The sequence below is a fragment of the Corvus moneduloides genome, chromosome 5 (assembly GCF_009650955.1).
Source record: "Corvus moneduloides isolate bCorMon1 chromosome 5, bCorMon1.pri, whole genome shotgun sequence".
Lineage (NCBI taxonomy): Eukaryota > Metazoa > Chordata > Aves > Passeriformes > Corvidae > Corvus > Corvus moneduloides.
The window spans coordinates 11,646,324-11,668,749 of NC_045480.1; the positions used below are offsets into that span (position 1 = coordinate 11,646,324).

The 22,426-nt window shown below is 38.4% G+C and overlaps 1 protein-coding gene across 3 annotated transcripts in view; it reads right to left on the minus strand.

Moving 5' to 3' along the window:
* Positions 1 to 1,134: 1,134 nt before the first annotated feature.
* TBC1D14 (TBC1 domain family member 14) overlaps positions 1,135 to 22,426 on the minus strand; it is a 64,879-nt gene continuing 43,587 nt past the window's right edge. For all 3 annotated transcript variants that reach the window (XM_032108564.1, XM_032108566.1, XM_032108565.1), the window contains 7 exons: positions 21,738 to 21,818; positions 20,254 to 20,348; positions 19,143 to 19,214; positions 17,705 to 17,833; positions 14,641 to 14,750; positions 5,710 to 5,968; positions 1,135 to 4,472 (listed from right to left, as the gene is read on the minus strand). In XM_032108564.1, coding sequence (XP_031964455.1) covers positions 4,407 to 4,472; positions 5,710 to 5,968; positions 14,641 to 14,750; positions 17,705 to 17,833; positions 19,143 to 19,214; positions 20,254 to 20,348; positions 21,738 to 21,818 — 812 coding nt within the window. In that variant the 3' untranslated portion in view covers positions 1,135 to 4,406. The remainder of the gene's footprint in view (positions 4,473 to 5,709; positions 5,969 to 14,640; positions 14,751 to 17,704; positions 17,834 to 19,142; positions 19,215 to 20,253; positions 20,349 to 21,737; positions 21,819 to 22,426) is intronic.

Here is a 22,426-nt window from a genome sequence, read left to right on the forward strand (position 1 = left end):
TTAATGGAAACAGAAAGCCAAGGCAGAAAGGCTGAACTGATGGGCGTCAAAACATGTCAGAGGAGAGCGATATCCTGACCAAAACAAAACCAGCCAGAGCCAGCCTGTAGAGAAACAACCCGCAACTGCAGCAGAAACGGGGTTTGCTTGATATTGAGATCCTGCTTCAGGACTTGGAGGAAAAGGTGGATACTGTAGAGCTGCTGAGTCAGTAGAAATGCCGCTGGAAACGCAGAAATGTCACTACGCTGGGCTGGCCCCTACTTGTAGGGGAATTCAGATAAAAAGCCAGAAAGCAAATTCCTCTTTTCTTGCTGAGCATGGCTGAAGAAACTTGGAATTATTATTTGGGAAAACAAGTAAAGTAAATCTAGTTTAGAGCAAATGTGTGCAACTCCTGTAATAGATACAATAGAAAACTTTCAGTATTGAATTGGTGTCAGCTTAGAGAGAACAAATCTGATTTCACATTCTAATTCTACACATCAGGAGATACTTCAGCAAAAGGCAGTGGGACAGCTGCTCGCTGGATAAACCGTGGCAGCCAAGGCTTTGCCTGTGTTCTGCATGTACCTTTATTGCACAGGTACTGCCTTCTCTCCCCTCTTATCTTTTATTTGGTCCTTCAACCTCTTTTCACTTAAGCAACAGGAAGCTTCTCCACTTTAAGTCCTGAAGTTACACCTACGTCAGAAGTAAAACAATACTGCCTTAACTTTAGCACAAAAATGCTTTGTGATTATGAAACTTGCAATAAACTAAGATTTCTTCTTTTCAAAACAAAGCCAGGATAAGTTATTTAAGCATATCTGAGTTCTGTGCATGTCACAAAGATATACTTACAACTACTTTTCATAATGAATTTATCAGACCTCAGGCCCAGTCTTAGAGAAAGGTGTATGAAAAGGGATAAAACCACAGGCATGGAAAGTATCAGATCTTCTAAAAGTATGATGGAATTTAACAGGTATTTGAACATGAGAACTTGGAAAGCATCAGCAAATAGTCCTCCACCTTCAATACACAAATGGCCCAAAGTCCTCTTTTTGAACAGACAAAAACTGCAAAGCCACCTTTGAAGAAGAAGACAAGTACTGGAATTTTTAATATCTGAATTACACTGACAGTAGCTGATTAAGATAACTTTACATGACTTTATTTAACAAAACCATATATTTACAGTTGAAAAAAGTTCCAGTTTGATACACATATCTAAACAAAACAAACATGGTAACTACATAACCCAATTTAAACATGATGTACAGGAGATGTACCAACACTTCTCTCTATGTCATTCTTATTTTAAAACATTCAAAAATAAGCTGTTACAAGGTACCTTTTCTTTTTCCAAATGAAATTGTTTACTAAATGAAATAACATTAATGATTGACTGCAGATTGAAGTTGCAAAACTGCTTTATTATAAAGTGCAGATTGTAAAGAATCCCAAAGCTGGTTGGAGTTTTCTGGTTTCTCTGATCTGCTGCAGGTACAGTGGTACTTTTGATGTGTTGCAGCAGTTTTATTTTGCCTTGAACACATGAAAAAAAGTCTGCTTGATGGGGACATTTGCTCCATAAAAGAAAATCTCATGCATCTTGTTACAGATCCTTTCAAGCACCTGAACAATAAAATTGTCAAATTTTTAAATGCAATTCCCTGAATTTCTTAAGTAAGATTTCTGTAATAGCTAATTAAGAGATTTGGTATACTGCAAGAAACTTGAAAAGCTCAGTGGCAAGGAATTCTATGCCATTACTACTCATCTCTGTTTTTGTCAAAATTCAGGCGTTACCTTCAAATCAAGTTAATGAGAAGTTGCAATAATTGCATGTTTAGGCAGGTGATTTTTTTTCACATGTATTTTGTTTGAAAACAAACTGTGCAAAGCTCCTTATTGCATTGCTGTTTCTTCATTAAAGAACATACCTTATATACACAAAGAAATCCTTTACAAAATATATACAACTTCTAAGAACAGATCAAATCACAAAACAAAGTAATTACATTTGCAAGTAACAAACAGTGCACAAGTGTTGCAGCAGGCCTTTTCCCCACAACTGTGCCCACTGTCACTGTTACATTCAACATCTTATTGAGAAGAGAAAAAGAACAGGCTGTTGATGGCTGCCAAGGTACCTAATAGCTAAAAAAGCATTTTTAACCAGACAAATGAGCCACACTTGTAGACTCGCTTTAAAAGAAAATACAAATGTAGTTGCAATGAAGACTTAAACCACAAAGCCACTTACAGTACCACCTAAAACTGTATACTGAGGAAAAAGTGATCTCTGTGTTTAAAACCGTTTGAAAGCATAGTGCAAATGTTTCGGATGGCCTCTCGTATTCTTCATGGAAAGGCATATTTGTTGTAGTAATAGAAAAAGTAATATCAAAAAACACTTACTGACCTTCCTGCTTTCTATTGCACTTCAAAGCAACAAGTACCAGTCATTGGAGGACAAATTCTGTACAAATTTTGAGTGAATTAACACGTTTCCTATCACATCTTAACATCTATTTTCAGTAAGTGATGACCTAGATGATGCCTTGTGGAGGAATTAAGATGACCAACAAAAAAACCACATCCATTACACCAGGTACACAAAGTGGACAGGAGAAGAGGTCAGTGAGGTATTGGACTTGCAGGCTGCATTTGCATTACACATCTTTCAAAGTGACTATGAGTCCTCACTTACCAGGGAGTCTTGTTCTCACTCTTCTTACTATTACAATCAAATTATCCCTCATAGAAATAATGTCTGTACCAAAGGACCATGTTTTGATTACGTCCCACAGTCCTTTACATTGTATGTTGAGTTGAGCAGTGTGCAACTATTCTTCTTGGTTTTTATTTGGACAATGCCAAAATAATCAGCATAAACCAGCTGAAGAGCACTGGGAAACCGCTGACCATACAGCTGGAGGATTTATAACGCCTGTTCACAGTTAACACAAATATTGCTTCAGTTACATTTCCCTTTTCAATGATCATCATTATTATAAAATAGGTTTTACACTGTACACTATGCAATAAATATTCTTGTAAATCAGAGGCACTCACGATTTGCCCTTCAACATTCACCTGAATGCAGAGAGGATCTAAGATGTACAAGGATTTATGTAACAGCAGTTTGCTGCTGCTGTAACTTGCTCTCATGTATTAGAGGTCAGATAAAATGCTCAGAAATGACAGCTTGTACTTATGATGTCTGGCACATTTCCCAATAAACTTCTTTCACTTGTCACTCTATGGATCAGCTCCACATAACTTTCCCACTGTGGCAGCAGCAGCAGCTTTGGGAGATCCCACAAAACCTTTTTTTTTCAGCAGCAACACTGGCAAACATTAACTGCTCCCCTACCATACCTCCTCCTCAGTTCTGCCAGTGAGCAAAGCTGGGCTTAAAGTAACTATCAAAATTGCTTTTAACCATTTCTCAGTTTATCTGCTAAGTCCACAGTTTTATCTCCATGACTGGACACATGGCACAGGAGTAAGCAGCTGGTAGGCAAGAACATCCCGAAACAGCACTGCTCCAGTAGAGGGACACATGGAAACATGCATTTAGTAGGATGTGACCTTGGCTTTAAAAAGAGGAAAGAGAGTACATTTGGGAAATGATGCCACCTTAATACTAGAATGCTCTTGGTGAGTTTGGAATCTAGTCTGATGAATGGAATTTCCTCCATATGCACCCAGTCCATACTGGAAAAATAAATTTCCAAGGCATCTTGAAGAATAATTAGTTTTGCACTGCTAGTTTGACTTCTCTTCCAAGTTTACTTTCTACTTAACTTTTTCTTATTAAAGAAAGGAGTGTGGTTCTATGTCTACATGATTTCTTTGGTAAATGGGACCCCCAGCCTATAAAATCAGAAGCATTTCTAAAGAAATGGTCCTTACATCATTTAAAATTCCAGCACCAGTGATCTAAAATCCACATCCAGCTACTGTTACAGGTATTGGAAATATATCCTGCCTAAGAATGAAACAGGGGAATAGCTGTCAAAGCAACCAATATTGATGAATGTCCAGTCTTTTAAAACACCAAAGAAAAAAATTTTAAAAAACCCCAAACCCTTGATATTATTTTGTTTGACTGCTCTCAGCAGAAGTATAGAATGTGTAATGCTCTCCACAGCATATGCCCATACCACTAGAAGTTTAAGGCTAAGCCTAGGTTTAATTTATAAGGGGTTTATCCCCTATTTTCCTTTTTTTTTTTTTTTTTTTTTTTTTTACTCCACCTCCTCATTTTTCTTCTCTCCCCCTTAAGGCTATTCTACTACTAAATAGAACTCTGAACTAACACTTTGATTTGCAGGCTCATACATGTCAAACAGTAATCAATACTTTTGCCACTTTAGCTCTTTTCCTGGGAGTCACTGGAGGCAAACCCCATGTTAACGTTTGAGTGAAGGACTTCCTTTTTCCATTTCCCGGTTATCTTTCTGCAGAGCAGCCAGTATCTAGACATTTCAAGAAATGAGAGAGAAGAAAAGCATTAGATTTAAAAAATTACTCAATAATTTATTCTGAAGAGTTTCCAGTTATGTCTGAGCAATACTATTTTAACTATCAAATGTAATTAAATTTAGAGAAACTCTCCACTGACAAGAGACCTCTCCTGTAAGTCCTTGTGACATGGTGGATAGAAACAGATTTAACAAAGGTTTAAACACCATCTCCCCCCCAACATACACTTCTGAAGCCTGTTACTTGGGGTACTTGGCAGAATAGGACCCCTATCTCTCCTTCTCCATGAGGGAAGCAGCAGCAGGCTGGGAATTTATTTGGAATGCAATCCTCATGCACACATGACATGTTGAAGGAAGGTCAGACAATGAACAACTTGTAGAGCCACTCCTGCTGTGAAGGTTAGAAATCCTCATCTCAAAGAGAAAGCTGGAAATCCCCAGCATCTAAAGACACTGCTACCCCAGTAAAGAACCAGGAAAACCCAGTTGCAGCTGAATTCCCCCAACCACTACATTTAACACCACCTTTCGTTTTCACTGCACAAAAGCAACTGGATAAAATGGGCAGAGCTCTGTAATGGAATGACTCACAAAGTGGGCTGTATTGCTGCTTTGAACAAAGAAGGAAAAAAAAGTGGGGGAGCTTCCACTCTCTGACATGAATGGCTGTTACCGCCACTTAATGATTTCCACATTCAGGTGACATCTTTTTTCTTTACACTGGAATTTAGTTGAAATTACAGTGATAAAACAATTTCTGAAATCCCATACTAAATCCCAATACAGAAGTCAAGAGATGCAATCACTTCTGTAGAGCCCAAAATTAGGCAGAGTAGAGATCTTCAAGAAGATTAAGATGACTGTATGATAGTGTGTCCTGACAAATTGTCATCTTCTCCCAAGGAGTAGATTTCTGCTTTTAAGTATCAGGTTGTAATGTTGCCAGCAGCCTTTGGAATTAATAAATTTTAAAAATTGTGTGACACTTTATTTCATAAACTTCACTCAATATTTCAATTTTGAATGTTGACTGAGGTCTCTCTTTCCAGAGGAGTTTAAGCTGAGGGAATCCACTCACCTCAACGTATGCTAAGAGCATGGAGTGAGCTACACAGTCCTACCTACCCATAAAATAACACCAGCTGTGCTAAAACATTCTTCCAGACGTGGCCAAATCCCATTTCTATAAGTACAATCACCAGTTACCAAAGATTGACATCCTCTTTACCTGAGCCCATTTTTTGTTTCTACTTTGCATCTGAATGGCAGCAATAGATGCGAAGAATTCTTCCGAAGGCAAGTCCTCTGGTAGTTTTGTTAAAAACTGGGCTATATGAATAAAGTCCATTTTGGTCAAAATATCTTCAAAAAGTTTTAGTATTCCCAGCGCTGTACGGAATAAGAACTCTTCTCCATCACGGCAGAACACATCCCAGACACGACAAGCCAAGTCTAGTGGCAGAGATTTGCTGTACAATGTGAATATCCTGAAAAGCAGGACAAAATTTTCAGAGTTACTGGACAAGAAGTCTTGGATACTCACAGAGGTACACACGCCAATCATCAGTATGTTTGAAGCTTCTCAAATATTTGTAATTGAATATTCCTTTTTATATTTCAAAAGTACTTCTGTTAGTCACAACATACCAATCCATGACACAATATAAAATTGTACAACCATTAACGCATGGTCTCCAAGTTTGATTTTCTTGGATCACACCAGAAGAAACAATATACATGGTTTTACACAGCTAAATCAAAGGCCTATTTAATCATCGCTTCAGAGTTGAGAATTGATGCAGTTTGAGTTGCAAAAACACAAAAAGCTGAACCTTAAGGCAAACTGCAATGGGAATTTTGTGATTCAAATATAGGAGGTGAATAAAATTAACTCTCGTGTTCCAGGCTTGATTAACTGGCAAAGTAATAATAGCATGAGTTTTGGAGGAAGGATCAGCTTGAACTCCCTTCAGCTGAGAGAAACAGGCAAGGCAGGATGTCCAGAGAGGTGTAGATTGTGGTGATAAGATGGTGGCTCAGTGTGCCTGTACGGATGTGATCCCTGAAGCAAAAGGGTAATACCAGAAGGAACAACCTCCTCCTAAGTTGCTAAAACTGTATTCTCATTAACTACCGTCAGCACATTTCTTCCTTCACCAAAATGCTGACAGCCTTGCAGCCAGAAACAAAAAGTTTCTCCCTCCTCTCTCCTTTTTCCAGCATCTTGCTACGCAGCAGAGCGTGAGCACTGCCGCCAACAATGACCTAATAGCAAGCGATGAGAATTAAGCTTCCTGGAACCACTTAACAGTGTATCAGGGGAAAGGGTTACAGTGTTTTTTTCCTTCAGAATTCAGAAAGAACTTTTCCACAGATGCACTGCACAAAAATCTCCATAAAACTGCTAAGAATTCTCTCCCCGGCAGAGGTCAGCAAAGGCTCAAATTTCAATCAAACCTTCCCACAGCTTTTAACAAAGAACTCCTTTTCAAGTACGCTGAATTGAGCAGTAGTTTTCATGTGTTTAAAACTACCCTCTATTCCCTCCATTTTTTTATTTAGGAAATTTGGATTTACATTAAAAAGATAAAATGGAACAGATACACACACACACACACATATAGGTATAGAATATGAAGTAATGTATTTTCACAGCAGTCTAATAATCAAAGGTTTTCTGCATTATCTGTTTTTTACTATATAAAAATTTACTTGAATGATGTGTTGTTAAGTATATGGCTTCTGTGTAAATCAGCACACTTTATAAAAAAGGGAAAAGATATTAGTTTTATAAACACCCAGACGAAACTAACATTTGCAGAAATTCAGGTGACAAGTGAATTGCAGCTTTATGATCCTTAGGATTTTACTGTTTTTTCTAGTTTTACATCTTATTACAATCTTCTTATAACAAGTGAAAACATTTTAAATCCTGTTCTCCAAAAAGCTAAGTTAGAATTATAAAAATAAACAAACAAAAGGTCGAAGCCTGGGATGAAAAACCCACACACTTGTTTATCACACATACATGAAGGTGTAAGAAGAGCAGGATACAAGCTCCTTCTTTGGGTTACTGGCTGATCCTGCACTGCAGACTTCATATACTTTGTATATTCTCAATCTTTTTGCACAGTCACACACATATAAAACTGTACTGTCACAGAATATCTACATGGCAGAATTAAGACTGTTGTCTGTACACACATGTACAGGAAACAGCAACAGCTTTTCAATTTAAAAGGAACAGTGTAATAGGAAGCAATTCAGCTGAGTCCTTTCCTGATCACCAAGTAGTGGGCAAACACCCAAGCAGAAGCAAGTCTGGGTCAAAGATAAGTAACCATGCCAACTTTTTGGACCTGTTTTTATTCACAAAAGCTATTATTCTGTCATGATTCAGACCTAACATGAATAACCCATTTGTCTCCAACTATGCAGAAAATTAACTGGCAAAAGAACTATTTATTAGAACACTACTTTTATATGAAAGGATTTACATCAAAAAAGCTGTCACATCAAATAAGGTATTTGCCATTGAACTCTTCATAATTTGGAAGGAAGCACCATTTGCAGGAACTTAACAAGGCAATTAACTTTCATTAATATTTGCATGGAACTGATGCATCAAGCCCTAACAGCAGAGACTGGGCCCCTAGAATAAGCAGTGAAACATCAGTAGGAATCACTGCTTAGAATGGATACAGCATTTCATCCCTTCAAACATTTCCTACTGAAAGACATTTTTTATTAGATGTCTGAGCGACTGGTCTGAAATGCAGCTGAAATTTATGAGAGTAATAAAGCAGCTGCCAGACTGAAGCAGTTCCAGCAGCGCCTTTCAGCAGCAGTGGCACACTCCTTGCACATGACCTGCTGTCGCTGTACTGCAGGATGACTTCTGTCTGCAGCTCTCTTCCAACCCACTCTAAGTCGCAGGTGCAGACAACACAGATAACTCACACAGACATATCCAGTGTCAGAGCAATGCAGGTGCAGGTTTCTGGCCTCTCTCTGTTTGCAAGAGGAAAAAAAGAAGCACCAAATGCTCCTGCTCTTCCTCGGCCCTGCTTATGATGAAAGTGTACCTTGAGGTAGATGCATGAAGTCCTGGCTGGTTTGCTGCTCACAGGGAAAGCATATGACCATAAAGTCATCAAGAAAGCAAAGCACTGCTACCATGATAATCATAGGCTCCATGCGTCTTTCCTTCACTTTCTCTTCTCTCCTCTCTTTTTTCTATTTTCTTTCTTTTTTAATTAAATAGTCTTTATAAGATATTAGCAAGAGCAATGCAGACAGGTAGGCCAAATTTTGGATTGGCAACTCACACACAACACTGTTGCAAATCAGATCTTATGTATTCTTGCACTACACATTCCTTTCCCCTGTCTATAAATTTTAAAATTATTACAGTCTAAAACAAAAGTGGAAGTGTTTAGTTTGTTTCTTATTTGGAAAAAAAAACTAAATAGTATTTAATATAAAATACTGACTGCAAGAGAGCATTTTTTGGGGGGAGTGGAGAGTTGCTGGCATGACATGGACTATGCTTTTCTTAAAGTAACAGAAAGCAAGCTTACAAATACTTTACTGGAAGTGCCCACTAAAAATGGTCACACAAAGTGGCTTGGACCTTTATCATAACAAGCACATGGTGTTAATAGGAAGTTCATGTTCACGGAGCACAATCACAGTCCACGTAATACTAAAGAACCACTGATCAATCCATCAGTACAAACACAGCCCCTGGCTATAATTATTAGTAGGGATAAAGAAGTGTTTGTATAGCAGCAGCAGGCCATAAATAGACAGCATGTGTCCTTGGCACATCCACATTCTACTCTGCTCACAAGAGCCTGCGGAACATCAGCTGATGGAGTGAGAGGCCAAGACTGGGCTGTTCAGACACACTACTTCCCCTCTGTTCTCTGTGAACCTGACTGCATGTTGCCCTTTATGGCTCTTTCACACTTGATCCCCTTTATACTCACCCAAAAAAGTAAAACCCTGTATAGCTTTTGAATTCTTTCTACAAGATTTATCAGTTGGAGTTTAGGCTTAAAGCACATGGGGTCCTTTTTTAAATGAGATGCCTTACTTGTGGCAGGTATCCCCCAATAATCATGTGACAGTACCTTTAAATTAAACTATTCAGTCCTTGGAATTTTCCCATAATAGAGGGCAGCAGTGGAATTAAACTAGCAGGGGGGCTCTCCTCTCTAAGTCCTCTACCAGCTCCAAGAAAACCTGCACAGCTGGGCCCACCTACAGCATTTCTTTTACTTGGAACATATCCCTTCAAAAATGATTTAAATGCACCAAGTTTACTGCTGTTCCCTGCAGCACGGGTTACAGGAAGAAGCATAAAGGAGACTAGTTGACTCCACTGTAATTGTGGCAGGAGCAGGAGGGTTTCCCAGCAACTGGTCTGTGCAGCACTGGCTACTGCAGCCTCCCAGAGCTGGCACCGGCTGGGATTTACTGCACACATGCCTGCACATTAACCACACCAGCCCCTGGAATAACTGCAGGCATCCCTTTGGAGCTCAGAACAAATGTTCATTTAAATAAAATTAATGTTAGAGCAAGGCTGTTTCACAGAGATTTTTACCTACAAGCAAAAGGTCTGCCTACTCTGCCTACACTGTACCATATTCTTCCCTGACTTTAAACACACAGCAGCCACACTCTTAGTGGCAATTTAAAGAAAAAAAATCTAAATCTGTTTCCTACAGGATCAAAATATTTTGAAGTAAAAAGTATGTATATGTATGCACATACACACATATGAATACACTTAAACATATATTTAAGTAAAATATGTAAGTTTTACATAAATATAACCTGCACTGTCTAACAAAATTAAAGACTGAGTGGTACAAGCTGTGTAGTTCAAGACAAGTGTGAAAAAGTTGAATGCAGTATTGGGCAGGTCTACCTCAAATAGCCTACATCCCTGTGCAAGATCACAGTGCTGTAACTCTTTAAGGATGGGAAGGAACACAGTAAGTTGTCCTTGGAATTAAAATAAACAGCTTGAATATGGATGCAGGTAGTCAGCAAGAAAAGCTAATTGGCAGTTCACTGATACAAAGACCTTGAGAAGCAACATCCACAGTCACTCCTGACTGAAGTTTCTTTCAAGTGCTCTTAACACCCACAGAGGTAACAAGAGGGGGGACCTGATATGCCTCAAGACTTCAATAACACTTCAACACAGACTTCATCACTTCAGTTCTTTGCTCACAAGTCAGTAATTTTTTTCTTTTTTGGTTTGTTTTGGTTTTGTGTTTTGGTTTTTACCCTATATATGTACTAAGAAAGAAAAACTAATCACAAATGTTTACTCAATAAAATACAATAAAGAGTATTCTATCAAAATAAAATTGTTGAAGGGAATGTAAACTTTCAACTTTCTGTCAAAACAGTCTTTTTCTCTAAATCTCTAATTTCTGGTATTGTTTCTCAGGATTTCTTCTTTACAACATAGTTAGACAACAGCATGATCTTAACATGCCTGTCCCATGAGGATGCTCAATTTTAGTTTCTCCTACATAACAATCACCTTATTTATGATAGCATCATCTCCAGCTAGTATCACAGAATACCCTAAGTTGGAAAGGAACCACAAAGATTACTGAGTCCAGTTTCTGGTCCTGCACAGGAGCCACTCTGAGAATTACACCAATTGTCTGAGAGCATTGTCTGAAAGCTTCTTGAACTCTGCCAGGCTTGGTGCTGTGATCACTTCCCTGGGGAGCCTGTTCCAGTGCCCAGCTGCCCTCTGGGAAGAAGAATCTTTTCCTAATATTTAACTTAAATCTCCCCTGACACAACTTCCTACACTGGGAACCAGAGAGACGAGATCATTGCCTGCCCCTCCTCTTCCCCTCACAAGGAAGCTGGAACTGCAATGAGGTCTCCCCTCAGTCTCCTCCAGGCTGAACAGACCAAGTGACCTCAGCTGCTCCTCACACGGCTTCCCCTCAAGGCCCTTCAGCATCTTTGTTGCCCTCCTTTGGACACTCTCTAATAGTTTCATGTCTTTCTTATATTGTAGCACCCAAAACTGCCACCGGGACTCAAAGTGAGGCCACCCCAGTGCAGAGCAGAGCACAGCACGACAATGCCCTCCCTTGCCCAGCTGGTGATGCTGTGCCTGATGCACCCAGGACAGGGTTGAGCCTCCTGGCTGCCAGGGCACTGCTGACTCACATTCAACTTGCCATCGACCAGCACCCCCAGGTCCCTTTCCAGCATCTCATTTCCCCAGTCTGTCCATGATCTGGGGTTGCCCCATCCCAGCTGCAGAATCCAGATAGGTTACTGTGAGAGACAGTATCAAAACCTTCACTGAAGTCTAAAAATATCACATCTACCCAACTAGGTGGGTAACCTTGTCATAAAAGGAAATTAAGTTTGTGAAGCAGGACTTTCACCTTGTGAACCTGTGCTGGCTGTGCTATCCTCCAGGTGTCTTTCAATACGTCCCAGAATAACCCTCTCCATAATTTTACCAGTCACTGTAGTGACACTGACAGGCCTTTAGTTTCCAGAGACACCCAGCTTGTCCTTCTTGAAAATAAGGACAACGTTTGCCAGCTTTCAGACAATTGGAACCTCTCCAGATTCCCAAGACTGTTCAAAAGTCATTGTGAGAGGTCTCATGATGATATCAGCCATCATATTCATCAGATTGGATGAATCCCATCAGGTGTCACAGACCATGAGGCTGGAGCAGTAAATCCCACACAAGTTCAGGGTTGAATAGAAGTTTATCATCCTCACAGCCATTGTCTTCCAGCTCAGGGCTCTGGGACCCCTAAAGCACATCATCATTGTTAAAGACCAAAGGGAAGACAGCATTAAATATCTCTGCCTTGTCTGTGTCCCTGCTGGTGAGGTGATCATCCCCATCATGTAACAGGCTGATGTAATTTCTGGACTGCTATTGACATTATTGTCCATTAAAAATACAATAACCTGGTGATTTCAGTGTTGTCTATCCAGTTACTCTACCACGTTTACAGTCATATTATTCTGATGTCCCTTTTATTCAACTGCTTCCTCCACACACAGGCTTTTCAGAACATTGAGGCAACACAATTTCAACATCTTTCCTCTATCACTGAACACCCCAGCCTCTGGTCTCTTTGTTCCCTTCTATCTTATGCTAGTACTTTTTCCATTCTCTGTGCATAGATCTACTTCAACTTAATATTCTCAGCCTTCACTCATGAAGTCCTTCTCACAGTATTTCTCCCATTAAATGTTGGGAGAAATGAGCCTATTCATTACAACCCCCAATAATTCCCCGACACATGATGCATTAAAATTTAATCCCAGTGTAACAGCCAAGTCACACAAAGCCCATGTTACACCACCCTCTGCACAACAGGCATATACAACCACACAAATCAAGCAAAGGCAGCATGAGAAGTCCATTTGGAGCTGAATCTACCAATGGATGTTAAGGACAACAAGAAGCTGCTTTGCAGAAGAGGATGGGGAGGTTCTGGTGGTCACCAAGCTAAATATAAGCCAGCAATGTGCCTGTGCAGCAAAGATTGTTCACAAACTCCTGGGCTGCAGAAGAAACACTACTGCCAGTGTGCCAAGGCAGGTCATCCATCTACTCAGCACTGGCAAGCCAGCTCTGGGCTTCCGAGTATAAGAGAGACATGGACATACTGGAGCAAGTTCAGCTCACCATGAATGTGATGAAAGGCTTGGACATGTGAAACAGAGGGAGAGGCTGAGCAGGCTGGTACTGTTCAGCTGGGAGAAGAGATGGCTTAGACCTAAATGTCTAAAAACACTTGATAGGAGCATGAAAAGAAGACAGAACCAGACTCTTCCTGGTTGTATCCAGTAAAAGAACGAGATCCAACAAGTACATGAAATACAGGAAAGTCCATTTTAAACATAAGAAAATAAAAAAACTTGTTAACTACAAGGATGGTTGAACACTGGAACAGAGTTGCCTGAAGAGACTGTGGAGTCTCGTTCCTTGGAGATACTCAAACCCCAAAGGGACAAGGTCCTGAGCAAGCTGCTCTAATTGTGCTTTGAGCAGTGCTTTTAGATTGGATGATCTCAGAGGACTGTTCCAATACTTCAGAAATTCTACAACCCTATGAAAATTAATGTATTCAAACTTCAAGCTTGTATTGGATTGATTTACTTCAAATGTATTTTTGTTTAAGAGATCAGCAACATGTTGAGTGCTACCAACTAGGTCTTAAAGATCAGGGTACTGCCTGTGAGGTTCAGGTGAGGTTGCATTAACATTACAAATATTTTCCAAAAGAACACCTTACTAATCTCAGGGAAAAAATCCCGCTGTTACCACTGGGCATTTATTCTTTTACTTAAGGCATTTGTCAGATATCTGAGAACAGAAGATGTTGTCAACAATGTAAGGGCAAACCAATTTTTCACAAAAAATCTTTAATGTCATTGGAAAACTGACAACAAAGTCTTGTTGAAAAGAGACATTTTAACCACCCCAAACCAAGGTCTGATAGGCACAAATGCAAACACTCAATCTGGAGTGCATAATACCACACTGAAATTTGGCAGAAGTACAAATAAGATCTTTGTCTTCTTTCCTCTCTACAGAAAATATTCTGATTATACTAGAACTAAAAGGCAAGACAGTTTCATCTAATCAAAATACTCTAATTGCCTGTCTGCTAAGTGCAATAGCTCTTCTGTAGCTTCGAGTTTTACATTGTATGGACAAATGTTTTAATTAGGCTTTTCCTGATCTGTACAGGACAAAGTACACATTTTAAGTGCAAGACTGGCAATATTTTCTGAATAGACAACCCTGGTACACACCTGCACATGCAATAGACAAATTTTCTCAGAAGATCAATTCAAACAGGCACTACATATGGATAAACACTGCTATCCAGCAGTATTCCAAAATAAACTTCCAACTTAACACAAGTACAATAATAAATGTTAGGAAAATGTTAAGCATCACAGAAGTATGTGGGAATGATTTAGATTGACAACTCATGTACTGAACAAAAAATAAAGCCCTTATCTTAGAAGAATATTAAAGCAGGTAAGAACATGGCAGTTTCTGTCATGAACACTGACACAGAGCTGTATGTTACACACATTAGGAACTACACTTTCAATATCTTACCAATCAATTAGATAGATGTCTGGAGTTAAGTTATTTTTTTTGAAGTGAGCAAATAACTTTGGCAGATTTTCTTCGAAGAATACCTCAAATGCGGCAAAGTAAGTCAACATCTGGGAAAATATAACAGAGAAAACAAGCAGTTAGCTGTGTTATTAATAGGCTTAAATGTATTATCTGTTATAGGATTAACACTCTTCAAAAATAGGATCAAATGAATTACATGATATTATAAAGAGGTAAGCATTTACATAAAAGGCAGCATCTGCAAGCACTAAGAGTTTAAGATCCACTCTATATACAATTCTCATACTAAACAATGTAACATTTGCTTTGGGTCTTGGCCAGCTTCCTTTGGAAAGAAAAATACCAGCAGGAGAGAAGTTTTTTGCTGATTTCTCAAAATAATTATAACAGAATGGTGTTTTATGCTTGTGGCAGTAATTAAATATTATACTGAACAAAATCCAAGACCCAATGGAACATAATGAAATACAAAACTAAAACAATGTTAATACTCCACAGCAACAGTGAAGAGTCCAGTATATTCCAGTCATAAATCATATTGTAATACCAAAGCTATTCTAATACCAACATAATACCATACATTCTACATTTAGATAATAGGCATTTCATTTGCAAAAAGGAAGATACGAGTTTCACACAAAAAATTCAAAGACTGGGACAAAACACCTATGCAAGAGAAACAGTTTGTAACTCTCTGACATCATAACCCCTGAACTTCATGCTTTTAACACAATGACTTTTATGCTACTTTAAAATCTGAGTATTTAGTCAAATTTCATAACAGAGATCATGATAAAAACAAATTTTCCAATTCAACTAAGAGTTGAAAACAAAAGGTTATTTAATCACCCTCCCTAATACTATAGGGAGAAAAGTTAAGCGAAGTCCTTGAATGATTCAGTAATTTTAACTACAATACCCCAATAAAAGCAATAAAGAAAGGCTGTGATTTCTTCAAAGTTTGAGTGCAACAGCATACATCTTCCCAAAGCATCATGACAGTAAAGGGAAAAGAGGCTCCTTTTGGAGACTTCTGTGTGTAACCCTTTTAAAGGATGACAAGTTTGTTTCCTAGGTTTTTTTATTGTCGTTATACAAGTATTTCCCATTTCCTCTGAATGAAGTGGAAGATGATGGACTACTTTCATTAACAGTGACAAATAAAAACCTGAGCCTGGTAGTCAGTACAAGTATAAGGCTTTAAGTCAATCAGAGATGGGTGTATGCTACAGAAGTAACTGAAGTTACGTGAAATCTCTGAACAGTCAGTTACTAAGAAATAGCTTCATGTCAAACATGACACCAGAAATTCAGGAACCCACTTCAGAGAGCTGTACCCCTGAAACAGCTTCCTAGTGTGGATTTTTACATGCATGAAATCCAAGCACCTATGAGACCTGTGAGTATAAACAAGGAAGCAGGTAATGCATCAGACAGTCCTACTTACAAAACAATCTGCTGGCACCACTGTAAGACAATTCTAGTGAAGTTCCTACTTTGAAAAGTTCTGCAGAGACAGGACCTTACACATAACTGCTACAGTCATTTCTATTGATAGCAATGTGGGCAGCAGTACAAGTAGTTATTTTGATCAAATGCACATTCAACAAGACAATTCCTTAGTGGTAATGAAAAAAAATATAGTTTAATAAAATTAACCAACAAAAGAAGCCAAGATAAACCTGTATAAATTACTATTATTTACACAACTAACTTATATTGGTATTATTTTTTATTAATTTACTATACAACAAATCAGCATTTGCTTATGAAGCTGACACAACAAGATGAGGGTAGACTGCAGATCAGTATGTTCACCATAGAAAGCAAAAACCATCTCACTCAAGTGTCACTAGTCTCTTTGAAATATTAAATGACATTTTCCTTGTATTGTTAAATCATGGGTTTGCTATCATGATGTTAATATTTCATGTATCACCATCTCTGCCCTCTGTAAGCACACATTTATCACATAGTCCCTATTTGGCCAGGCTAACAGAACTGAACAGCACTATCAGAGAATACCAAACCCCACTAGCTCAGCTAAAAAAATATTTATCTTATTCTATCCAATTTAATTCCAAAACCATCTTCACAAAAACTGTATTTACACACTGAATGCACAAGCATGTCCTCTTTTTCCAAGTACTGTAATGGAGATAGCTGATACTGCTCCCAGCAGTGCTGTCTGTGCTGTGGTACATTTTCCCATGGTATTTACAACTGATGAAATTCAGGGACTGAACAGGGAATGCTTTTCCAGCAGGAATACTGATGGGATTTCTTGTGTCTCCTTTTTAAGCAACAACAGTGACTGTTGTCATCATCCACTCCCTTGCTTTATTTCTTGCATTTGAACCCTTAAGAGGCAGATTCTATTTTCATAGTGCTAAGAGGTGAGAAAGAAATTCAGGATGCCATATAGTTTACACAAAAATACCTTTAAAGTAAATGAAAACCACATTTGAGTAGATGTGTCTTATTTTGCTAGTGTGCCTTCTAACATGGAAATTTAGAGACTCCGGAGACTCCAGTCAGCTCCCACCGAAAACTTGAGAGGTCAGAGGTTTCTTTCTCTGAAAAGGAGCCTGTGGGACTCAAACACAGCTGCTACAGGAAGATATGGAAAACCTGGTTCTCCCAGCAACCGTCTGTTTTTAGCAACCTATTAGCCTACGATAAAAAGCACCTTCAAGACACTTGCATTAAGGTGTTTTCAGCTTTCAGCTGCAGTGCTGTTGAAAACCACCTACAGTAATACTCTCATAACTATTCTCTGAGCATCACAAAATAGCTACTCAGCAATTTGATTCACACGTCTTGTTCAAAAAGGTTGATGGGGTGATCTTTGATTGGGTTTGACTTTTTTGAGGGATTCTGCATACGTGTGTTGGGGGTTTGTTTTGTTTATCAAGTGTGCTGCTTTAAAAGAAATTCTGATTTATTTTCCAAGCTGCTGAAATCATCAATTTTTATTTTTTTAAACTTTCTCTACACATTACCCACATCATGTTGATTACAGGTTTTTTTGCATACTTACAAGGCCATGGTCCACACGGAAAAACGCCATCTGACAGGGCTTATTTAAAAGGTTAGAAAAAGCAATGAAGGCATCTGCAGTATCCAAGTTCAAGATCAATACAGCTGCTATGAATGACATGCCCTGTACCTGAAGAAAGGAGAAGTGTAAGAAGGTAAGGAGATACCCTTTAGCAATAACTGTATTATACTGCCTCATTTTGTCCTCGTGTTCACTAGTGTTTAATGCACTCACTGAGCTGCTGCATCTTGAGAAATGTTCAGAAAAGCAGGATTTTTTTAACCCACATGCCTTTTGATATCACATGTTCAGTGCATGGAAGCTAACAATTCCCATGTTGCCTTCTTTCAAAGACTCCAAGTTAAACTCCCAAGACGAGCTAGGTTGACAGCACTTTCAAACATACAGAATAAAGATTTTTTTGAAGAATAGGGTGTTTCTAAGCAATTCTTTTTGTTCCAGGGATGGGTCATTTAGATCCTTATTTGTGGAAAGCTGGACTCGGACCCTAGAGACAAAGCCTGTACTTTTGCTTTTCAATCAATTACCAGCAGTTAAAGACAACTGCACTCACTCATTTGACAAACAAAACCACTTTAAGATTATACTCTTGTTTCATTTACCATAAACTCATGATATTGTTCCCTTTCTCTACAAAGTCTGTTGTGGAATCCAGGTAAACCTCTCTCACCCTGAGGGTGCAGTGCTGCCATTTTGAGTCACATGGAGCAAGGTGTGACTGTCATTCCTGCAAACCTGAGGAACAAGCTCCTTCCCAACACAACAGGTTGTTGCTGTGCCACATGAAGCACAGCAGCTGATCTGCCCTTTGTCTCATTTCCCAGCAGTCATGTTCAGCAGCTCTTGCCAAGCACTACGTGCTACCTACAGAGTAGGAACGTCCCCTCTCTACACTTGCCTTGTCTTAAAACTGCTTGTGAATAAGGAGTAAGCCTCTCTGTATAACCCTGCTCTGAATACAGAGACTAAATGAAATCTATTCAGTCCTCTCATAATTACTACGTCAAATACTATGAGTGAGCTCATGTAGCTTCAATGGGCATTGCTTTAGAGACTGGTCCAGAAGCTCATGGTGCTAAGGCACGGAAATGCCAATCATTTCAATTCAACTGCAGTCTCAGTAAGACTGATACTAACAATAAGGACTTAACTACACCTTCTCTTTGATTCCAATTTTCAAATTACCTACTTTTGAGTACAAATACAAGTTTTCCAATTACTTAACCTGTAAAAAGCTTAAATCTAGCAAAAGAAATGTTATACACACTTCTCAAGCATGTAATGGAATAGAAAAAAACCACACACAAACCCCACAAAACCATTTAATACTGGTCTAAAAGGGACTGATTAATACAATCCTTCCTCCCCTAAAAAATATCTCCTTCTCCACCCCTGAAAAAATAAATTCTTCACTTACATAGCCTACGTCAGGTCTGTAACACGTATAGGCTCCTAAAATACTGTGCAGCATATCATGGTAAGGACCACCCTATAATTAAACAAAAACAAGACAATACATCTGATTATACAACAAGCATGTTAAAAAACCTTCAGTGCTACAGATGGTCGCTATTACTGCTGACAAAGGACACGTTCTTTCCCAGTGCAGCTTAGAACAGTTGAAGTATTCCAAATAACTTTAGCTTTAAAAGAATGAAACAACTCTCCAAACTCCATTTATTATAAATACATACAGTTCATCCATACAGTTCATCCAATACATTGATTACATATTAAATACTTACACAATAGGAGTGCAAGCCTAAGAGATTCCTTATAGCTCACCTGCACTTTGACAATAGTGCCAAGAAAGTAGAACAATGATGCAAAGCAACATAATTGTCTCTGAGACTGGGGCAGAATTCAACCATGAAGAAAACAGTTAAAACAGCAACATGCCGTAACACAGGAAAAGCATATTGAGAAGGACATGTACAGCTAAAAAGAATTTCATATTGTTGACTATTAATAGCTGCCATATCTTGCACTGAGTATTGTAACTGACTGAGAATTTCCAAAGGGAAAAGTTTTTCTCCTAAAAATGTTGATTTATCACACTCTAAGCCTTTTACAGGGCTGCTGAAATTTGTACATTGAAGGACAAAATCTGATTAAACTGAGTCACTAAAGCACACCAAAACCATACAAGTTTAATCAGTTTTGCATCAAACCAAAAAAAAGGCCAACCGGTCCCCTTTGTTTGAGGTGCTCTCTCTCACTGTGTATTTATAACCAGCAGTGTTGAGTCACTGACTTGGGAACACTAACCTGCATCACTTCATCAGACAGAAACCAGCATGAACTAGGTTAGCTAAATCACGATGATTACCCAACAGTTTGGAGTTTTGTATGTACCTTGATGTTACTCTTTTCTAGATTATTTCTAGTTTTCCAAAATCTCTAGGAACTTTATCCTTTCAAGATGTGTACTCCTTCAGAACTCAATGGCCTGTTCCAACCAAGGGATGTGCAAGATTATGTAATCTTAATTTCCCTGAGAAGTCAAGACAAAAGTTAACATTGCTTACTTGTTGGAATATACAGAGACTAGGAAATGTTCTTGAGATATCCAGTTTTATTAACTCCAAGCTTGCTTCTCTGTCAGCTGCAGAAAACCCAGCATCTGCAAAAGCCAAAGTTACTACATTTAATACAAAATCAGTGTACACTCAATCTTGTTTTTATTTTCCAGTAAGAGTTAGCTTTTGCACAGTTCATTTATTTTTATGTGAATGCTAGGGAATAAGGCTACAGACAGAACAATTCCCCAAATTCAGCACACAGGCTAAGCAGAAAGTATATCCTGACCTAGAGCAACCCTACAGTGCACTGTGACCCTCAATATGTTTTGAAGCAAAGTGGGGAAAGACGCAGGGCAAGGTAGGTCAGGCACTTTTCCTGTATCTGCTGACAAATCATTAGACAGACACAAGCCTGTTAATTTGTGACCCCCTCACCTCCAACAAGGCTTCCCAGTGGATCCTGAAGTAGCTGCCTCTGTGGAAAAGCTGTAGTGGAAGAGAGAAGTCCTAAAGCAGCAGCCTGTGACGGATGCTGCCTACCTCTACTAAGCTCTCCTTTCAGATTCATGTTTATTTAGTCTTTGTAGATCTTGTTACTGACACTATAGTACATTCTCCATAACTGAAACAGATCTCGTACCAAGTACACTTGTATAGCACTTCTTTCTGATATCAAGATGTCTTATTGGTATTCTGGTATAGTTGGGAATTACTTACTGCTGCTTACTGAGCAAGATGTCACTAGATAATGCTTGTACCAATCACATGAGCATCTACACTCCAGAAAATAAAGAGCAAGAGGAAGCTGGAAATGTACTAGATGTTATCTTATTTAAGATGTAAACAATCTTAAGAGAACAAAGTGGGGATTTTTCTGCTTATAAATGCCAGTATGTATGTTCTCCTTTTTTTTTCTCTGCTCAGCATAATTACTCTCCAAAGGCAATTTCAATCATCTGCATGTCATTTTATAATCTCTCAAAAACAGTCAACTCTTCCAATTAATTAGTAAATCTAAAACTACTTCCATCTGCAAAAAAAAATTGATGCTCTCTGAAACACACCAATGACTTGAGCTCAAAGCTACAAAGGACTAAAATGCAATTTTCTGCTCTAACTTGAGTTGCAATTCCAAAACTATAGATGCAGTATTTTAACTAAATGCACTAAAAGTATTTTAGTGTTGCAATTCAAATTATAATCCCCAAACTACCATTTGTAGTTTTCCTACAGATTTGCATCAAAATAAGAACTGTACCTAGAGATTGTTTATAAAGAAAAATGAACAAGTGTGTTTTGTAACACACCAGAATTTCACTGAGAAGAATACAACTATTTCTTGCTTTCACAAAAAGACATTTTCCTTTTACCAGAACACAAATTTATAGATTTTTTTTTTGTTTGTTTAAAATACCTGTTTTATTTTAAGGAATTATTTTACAAAATGTCATATTTTGTAACACAGCATGAATCATTTACAAAAAGCATACCTTCACATTCTACTTCAGCCCCTCCTGTGCTAAGTGATCGCCACTTCTCTTTGGCACGAGCCAGGCAAATATCATACAGTTCTGGAAAACGAAAAATATGAAACCAAGTCCTCTATTTGTACAAGCTCATGTCCACTAACCACCTACCACATGGGCAATGTTGCCCTAGGCATTAACAGTAGCAGAAATTCTAATTAGGTTACAGTTTTGAAAGACACGTTCCACTGACCTGTAACTTCGTATCAAGTGAAAATGAAAGGCAATCCAAGTTGCATTTTACATTCAAATACTTGCTTTTTCTTGCAGAGCACTGATGTTCAAAATTACAGTCTGAATGGATAGTTAGGAAAGTCTAGCAAATTACATGTAAGAACTACACCCAAGGTAACTAAGCAATGCATAGAAAAGCAGCACAATACAGCAGGAGTACAGGCAGTCTACCACATTTCCTTGTTGGAATTAATTACATGTTAGTCTTTCAGAGCTGTATTTTTCTGTACTCAGAAGTAATAGATTATTTCTATTTTCACAAATCGAAGTACAGATCTTGCCAAGGGTCTTTTAATCTCTTACAAACCTGTTGTCTTGCTTCAAATCAAAGGAAGCACACTATACACATATTCATAGGCATTTCAAAATTAACAACAATTTTATGTTTCAAAAAGAAAAAAAAAACTTGAGTCATTAAT